We start from the raw sequence: 8,006 nt of genomic DNA, 5'->3' as shown, positions 1-8,006 counted from the left end.
TCAGCAGTTTACCTGATATATTAGTTGATCCATTTCTATCAGCCCAATAATCTTGGCAACAGATTTAGTCACATTTATACTGATGAGCTCCCACTCTCCCTGGGTGTGAAAGGTCTTCTTTGACTCAATGGTCACCCATGTTGCACCACTGAATTTATCAATTGTAATCTCCTGACCTATGTGAACAGACATTAAAATTTTATTTTATATTGAAGTAAAATAGTTTAGAAGAATAAACCATGTTATCCTGTGTTTGTTTGTCAAAACTGATTGATAGGTTTCAGATGTACTTGAATGTGCTGTAGATTGCAGTGTTATATTGCATGTGTGGCTGTCGAACGGAAACCTGTAGAGATCCATCCTACAAGCCGTGGTCAGAGCTAAAATGTCAGATGAGGCTATAATGCCAATATGGATTAACCTCACATAAGGAGACTCCTTTGTTCCAAAATCTGTCTTGATGCTAAATGGATAAAATAAAATGTAACACTGATTAATAAAGACATGATGACTGGAGACAGCATGTATTTAAATCAAATCAAAAGTAAGTTGCAAGCAAGATCATGTAATATCAGGGTGTCCAATCCTGTTCCTGGTACAGTAGGTCATCATCATGCATAGTTTATCCGCAGTTGCAGTTTAATACATCTGAACCATTCTTTTTCAGGGCCTGTGGTATCATACGTAATTACATTACAATTCTACTGTAGGCCTACTGTAGGTGGAGGACACTCTTCAGGATAACTAGAAAGATGTTTTGCTATAGAAAATGGGCACTGGTTATCCAGAAGGATAGGACATCCCTGTGTTACATAATTAAAGAAGGTCATTCTGGTGTTTACCTGGAATTAATAGAAAGGTAAAAAGTAAGATTTTGTTGGTGTCATAGGTAGTGCTCATGCTCCATCGTGTTGATGTGTAATTTTAACAGCATTAGTCATCAAATTATCATTTTTACTAACAAATCAGATTACAGAGCTGTAATTCACAGCAAAATCCCCAGCTCAGTGTTCATCTGTGTCCACCCTACAGAGTGTTACAATAACATTGAAGCAGTACTGAAGTTAATGAGGTATAAGTGCTGACTGAGCATTAGAGATGGAACGCCTACTGTTAACAAGAAGATGCACTGAAGGAAAGAGAAACAACGAGAGAAACACAATAACTTTTTTGTGACTGGCTTAATAAAAAAGTAGCAACATTTATAAAAATAAATCATACATCAATCATAATGCACAAAAAACCATTTGTAATAATAAGAGATTTTCCAAAAATGCAATAACCACAAAAGTTGAGATATATCAACACTCTTACAAACCTAAAAAATGGTGACAAAGAATATTACAGAATAAATAGTACATTAATCTAGCTGCATAAGTTATTAATGCTGCAATGTATGCTGGAAGCCACAAATGAGTTTTGTGTGCTGGCGTGAACCATGTCCCAATTTCATATACAGAATATTTCTGCAATTGTCTTAACGATATCCTAGAAAACCACTTCATGCTTTTCTTACTAATAATATGTAAAAAATAACATGAATAATAATGTAAAAAAAATGCTTTGCTGATCTGTGTAGTAAAAAAAATCATATATGACATGCACTAACAGTCAAATTCACTTAAAGGGGGGGTGAAATGCTCGTTTTCACTCAATCTCCTGTTAATCTTGAGTACCTATAGAGTAGTACTGCATCCTTCATAGCTCCAAAAAGTCTTTAGTTTTATTATATTCATAAGTGAAAGATAGTCTGTACTGATTTTTCCCAGAAAAACACGACCGGCTTGAGGCGTGACGTGTGGGCGGAGCTAAAGAATCACGAGCGCCAGTAGGCTTTTGCGTTGAGAGCGTTTGGAAGCTGTGACATTACCGTGAAGAGAAAACCATCCAAAACAAACCATGGCTAACAGTCAGATTCAACGTATCTTTATGATCCAGAATCAGATCCAGAGGCTGAAATTTAACAAGAGCAGCATCAGCAAAGGCTTCTCTATGTGGTATGTACTGAAACTGTATATATTTGCTTAGCGGTTTTGGAAAATGACTAAGTTCCACTTTGTCGCCTTTTTTTTTTTTTTTTTTTTAGCTGTACATGTAGAATAGGGGTGCTCCAATCACTATGTGGAATAGGGGTGCTCCGATCACTCCGATCGTTATGCGCATCTCGTCCGTAAAGCCGGTTCTCTAATCAACGGTTAATTCCATCAGGTGCGTGATTTCACATAGAGCAGCTGTTACTACACAGAGCAGTTGTTAATAGAGAAGCACGCACCTGATGGAATTAACCGCTGATTAGAGAACCGGCTTTACTGACGAGATGCGCATTAACGATCGGCCGATCGTGATCTGATCGTGACCCCTAATGTGCAAAGTGCAGTGTGATGGCAACATCGCATGTTGTTTACTTGATGTGCATACGCGCTGATAGCTAAGTTAACAACACAGAGATATTTGAAGCAGTTTTAATCACCGCATGCAGTTCCAACACACGATCGTGACCCTTTTTCGTTGGGACTGCATTATCCTTAAGAAATAAACCATGTGCAAATCCGGCGTCAAACTGAGCCATGTTTGTAAAACAATCATCTTCGAAATGCAGGGAATAAACACAAACACTTGCACAACTCTGTTGATGCTCTGTAAAAACTCCATCCACTGGTCCCTTAATGCTGTTTTTTTTATTTTTTGGTAATCTGTGCAGGTTTGTCTTGCCCTGGCAACCAAAAACACACTCCTTTTGTGACATTTCGCGACGCTCTCGCTCTGATCAGTGAATGTCTGTGCTCAGCCTGCTATACGGGAGCGCGCGCTCTTCCGGCAGAAGTGCCTTAGCACCCATATAAGGAAATTCCGCTCCATCTAACGTCACACAGAGCCATACTCGAAAAAAACTTTCAGAAACTTATGACAAACCGGAAGTAGTATTTTTGGAACAGAAATACTCCTTCAAACGTACAACTTAATTTTTGAATCTTTGTCCATGTTTAGCATGGTATTTATAGTGTAATCGTTGAACATATGCGCACACACTTTTGGCAGAGAGCTAATGTCCTTGCATTATTCAGCCTGTGGGCAGCATGCTAATTGACAGCCTCGAAGTACACACACATAGAATTATTGTCTTAATATAGTCTTCAAATGCTGATTTAGTATGTTACAGGTTGTAGAGGAATTAAACTAAGGAAAAAGTTAAAAGTTCAGGAGGGCACTGGCACGGCTGCCCCACTTGATTTTACATGCCTGCCGAAGGTTGCAATACATTTTAATATATCCCGCACACTCCATGAATAAATATTAACAAAAATAAATAAATAAATAATAATCTGAAAATATTTGTTGCAGACCACTGAACAAATTTACAGCTTAATATTTATTCAATTTATACAAAGTTCTATCTTTTGGGTAATTTTTTGGTGAGGCTTACAGACAAGCCATGTCTGGTATCCACTGATCACCACACAATGGTGACTTAAAATGTTGGTTCCGCTTTCCTTTAGTGCTTCAGTGTTATTTTAACACTCTGTAGTGTGGAAACATAACTTAGCAGTGTTCATTAAACACAGGGGATTCCACTGTGCAACATCCAAACTTAAGAAACTTAGCAATACTTAATATTTAAAAGACATTCAAAGAATGTTTTCTGTTACATTATGAGAAAATTCATCAAATACTAATGACAATATGTGGTAATTTCATGAACATTGTTTTAAAAGTGTTTTCTTCTAACAATAACTATGGAGCAGGCTATAAAGCTTTCCCACGTTCCAAGGATGTTCTTTTAAAGTAACACATAACCTTAATTTGTAGTTAGTTGTCATTTAAAATGTTTAAAGGATGTTCCAGAAATGTTCTAAGAACATTTTCTCCCAACATAAGGACATTTTAAAAACCTTCTGCAAACAATAAAAAAGAAAAAGAAAAAAAAATGTGTGTGTGTGGAGTGCTGACCTTTAGAGAACATGATGAAAGACCAGATATGTATTTGTATATGTATTTGTAATATTTGTATTTTGATATAAAAGAGATTTGATTGTGGTCTTTGTCTGAACAAACATATCCGATTTTATAAATGACAAAATTATAATTTAAACAATTAGTCTTAAGGATTGGAGTTGAAGAAAAAAAGCTTATGAATCCGTTTTGTCGTTTTTGTTTGCCATTACCCTTATTCTGTCATTTTGCAGTCTGAACTATCACTAAAGTTTCTGAACTATCACTAAAAGAACAAAAACCCAAATAAAAAAGTAGTTTGTTTTTTACCTTTCTATTATACCAATGTCTGGAGTCCAAAACAGATTTTTAGGGGCTACACATGTCTCCATTTCACAAAACAATGATTTATTCCACTGCATATTTGAATTTGGCCAGGCCTAAAAAGTAGCATGACATTTAGAATGATTATAAGACAAATAATTATGTAAATTGAGTACAACGAAAAAAAATATATTTTTAAAACACATACAGTTATAATTTTGACTTGTGTCGTGAGGCTCTGGTCTTTTTCATTCTGCAGATTAAAAAAAGAATTGAATGATAATATTACAACTATTTGACATCTCATATTTACGGAGCCCCACACATGACATGCAAGAAAAAATAGTAGGCTAAATTAGCTAATTACTAATTTGTTCCCTCAATGTACTAAAACTTGCACATGATTACTAATGCGTTCACTCGAATTTTTTAATTGTGCTCACAATTTACTAATTCATTCCCTCGATTTATTAAATCGTGCTCACGATTTAGCAAATCGAGGGAACACAATAGTAAATCGAGGGAACGCAATAGTAATAGTGATAGGTAAAAATTTGATAGCCTGAATGCACTGTAAGTTTCTTTGGATAAAAGAGTCTGCTAAATGCATACATTTAATTTAATTTAATTTAATTTAATCATGTGCATGTTTTAGTACATGGAGGGAATTAATTAGTAAATCGCACGCACAATTTATTTACTTTTTCTTGCATGTCATGCACGTGGCTCCGTACATAATGACCCAGTGAGAAGATAAATCATGCTGTAATCTTACCACTTCTATGATGGAGGTCACATACAGGTCCACATAAATTATGGCAAGATGGGGCAAGAATATCAAGGGCCACATTCTGGTAATCTGATAGTCATTCTTGTCCAAGCCGAGATGTGTGAATAGTTTATATTTAACTGTATCATACTCTGTGTTGTTGCAGTGATCAGCATCAGACACCAACCCTGTGCATATGAGAAATTCAGGCACTCTTTTAAATATTCATCCCTCTATATTTCATACTCTTGCCACATTTATACAAACACAAACTAAAACATAGACTATTTCCTTGTTAAAGAAGTTACTCTGAATATAAATAAAACAGATCTAACTCACCAGTCTATATTTAATCTAGTGTTGAAATGTAACATGTATGCATTTATGAGTGGATTGCAACCATTCATATTACTACTATTATTATTATTACTTATTACTCGGTAATTCTTTTGTATCTGAGTGAACAACATTGATAAACAACTGTAATAGTAAAAACCTCATTTATAGTGGTAAAAAAAAACATGCATTGTTTGTAAAGTTTGTAAAGTTTCAAAATGTGTTCACAAAGTAAAAGCTAACATGGAATAACAATAAGCTACTGTTAATTTCTACATTTACTAATACATTGTTAGCATTACAAAAGAAAGCACAATATAGGTATTTATGAACAATATATATAAATTAGCATTATGTGTATTAACAAATGTTGTAAAAATGTTGTTCATTGTTGTCATTTGTGATGGCCAATGCATTATTGTTAACTTGTGAACCTTATTGTAAACTATTATCATTTAAAATAAATAAATATATATTCACTTACCCATTGAGGCAAGAAAAAACATTAACCAGTGCAGAGACATGATCAACACTGAAACACTTCTGCTGCAGGATTAGAGTTCTCTCTTGAACAGATGTCAGTCATTTGGTCATATTTATACACTGTAAGTAAGTGATCAAACCCCCAACCAATCAGTGGTGTGGTCCAAAACAAAATAAAAAAATCCAGTTCCAAGCATCACCAATACTTCACCCTTAAATGTACAGATTATTATTCATGTATTGCATGATTCATGAAGTTTTGTTGATTGCATTACAGTTCTACATTAATGTTTCTTTTTATGTATAATGGGCAGGAAAAAAACTTCAAGAACCCAGCAGAGCAGAGGATTAAACATCTCCACAAACAGCATTACCAGCTTAATGCATTACTAGGGGTGTGTTTCCCAAAAGCAACAGCAGCTAAATGTATTCACCGGTTCTACTGAATTCTATTGACAACAAAAGAACTTGCGACCATAGTTGGCTCTGGGAAAGGCACCCCTAGATATTTCTGCTGGAGCTAAATAAGCTCTCAGTGAGAAATTTAGAAAGATCATGATGTTCTATTGAAAATGTTTGGTTACTATTATGTTGAACAGTGTTTAATTTGATTGGGCTACTGGCCTTTAAGGTTTAGTTGTTGTTTTTTTGTTTTGTTTTTTTGTGTAACATTAAACAAAGAACACAAATCTTATTATGATGTAGATTAGCTATTGAAGATTATACATCATCATGTAGCAGTCTGATTGACTGCATTTATTCACCTATAGAAAAAGTGGTGTTGTTTGAAGCTAGTAATGTTGCTGAGATTTTGAGAGATTTCCTGTCTTTTATTTTCAGTCATATTGCTTTTGTTCTTCTTTTCTTCTGTGGTTCTGCTTGTTAACAGCAGGTGTTCATGAGTGTCTGGATTCTCTCTGTCAGGTGGTTTTTATTACTAAACTCATGCAGGAATAGTGAATAAGTGTGTGGGGTGTGATTAGGGTGTAGCCTCAGAGTGTCGACACTAAATACTGATAATTCATAGTTATATTGCAGTCGGCTACTTTATCAAAAACAGCAAATATTACCCAGAATGCATTACATGTTTTAATTGATACTGGTATGCTACAGTAAGAAATTGGCAATTTATTTTTTACATCAGTTTAAACCAATTGTTGTTACACAGTACACTCCGGTGAAATTAGGATGTGTGTTGACCTCAGAGAGCCAAATAGAGTGGGATCATGGCCTCTTTTCCATTGCCAGACATGGACAAACTACTCCATGCTCTAGAAGGGTCTAGTGTTTTCACTAACAAGTGCCGCTGCATAGTGAACAGTCTTGATCTCATTGCTTTTATTAATCATAATTCTGTTCTGCTTATGTCATGTTATTGGTTTCAGCACATGTGGCATTTCAGATGTCAGGTGTTACAATTTTCTTGTACAACATTATCACCCATGGATGAAACATGTCTATGCATGACATAAAGGACTTCATATGGTCTTACAGCTACTAGAAGCTCCTGGCTTTCAGCTCAATAAAGACAATTGTAGCTTATAGCATGTTGTTCTTGGATCTTACATTGTCAGTTCAGTGGATTCAGCTGGTCAAAAGAGGCTAAACAAAGTTTGACTGCCATGAAACAATTGCCAGCAAACAGTCCTGCTTTGGCATTGTCCACCATTGTCTTCACAGATGCTTCTGACTAGTCTGGGAACCATAACCTCTCAGGTCAGGCCAGATGGTATAGAACAAAGTATAAGAAGTGAAAATGAAAAAATGAAAACTTATTGGTATAGAATCCTGCTGTACATAAAGCAAGTTTGATTTGATAATGTTTCAATGTTTATCCAATGTGTGGTTTAATTGAAAGAGAGAAAATATAGATTTTATGTCCATCCGTTTGACTTTTCATCAGTGAAATAACATTATTTTAGTGTGAAAAAACCTGATGAAGAATCAATTTCAACATTGATTCAGTGTTGATTCAATGATGGCCTGATATAAGAAAGTAATAGAAATAATCTGTAAAGATCTTCCGCCATGTATGATTATTCAAAGTATATTATTTAGAGGAGGTTTTGGTTTTTCATTAAACATTAAACATACTGATAAGAGAGCGTAACTATCAGAGCAAGTATCTCACTTCAAATAACTGTACATTGATGTCATGACGTGA

At 35.1% G+C, this 8,006-nt stretch overlaps 1 protein-coding gene across 1 annotated transcript; it reads right to left on the bottom strand.

Annotated features, from left to right (window-relative positions):
* LOC127953164 (5-hydroxytryptamine receptor 3B-like) lies at nt 1-5,953 on the bottom strand. The gene is made up of 6 exons (XM_052552145.1): nt 5,844-5,953; nt 5,030-5,211; nt 4,463-4,507; nt 4,261-4,370; nt 291-463; nt 1-176 (listed from the first exon to the last, which is right to left on the bottom strand). Exons 1-6 carry the CDS (start codon nt 5,881-5,883, stop codon nt 1-3), a joined length of 726 nt encoding a protein of 241 aa, XP_052408105.1. The 5' UTR covers nt 5,884-5,953.
* Between the last annotated feature and the right edge of the window lie 2,053 nt (nt 5,954-8,006).

This window comes from Carassius gibelio, chromosome B3 (genome assembly GCF_023724105.1).
Source record: "Carassius gibelio isolate Cgi1373 ecotype wild population from Czech Republic chromosome B3, carGib1.2-hapl.c, whole genome shotgun sequence".
NCBI classification, from domain to species: domain Eukaryota; kingdom Metazoa; phylum Chordata; class Actinopteri; order Cypriniformes; family Cyprinidae; genus Carassius; species Carassius gibelio.
Note: the sequence above shows the minus strand (reverse complement) of the source record. Positions and strands in the feature narration are given on the sequence as shown.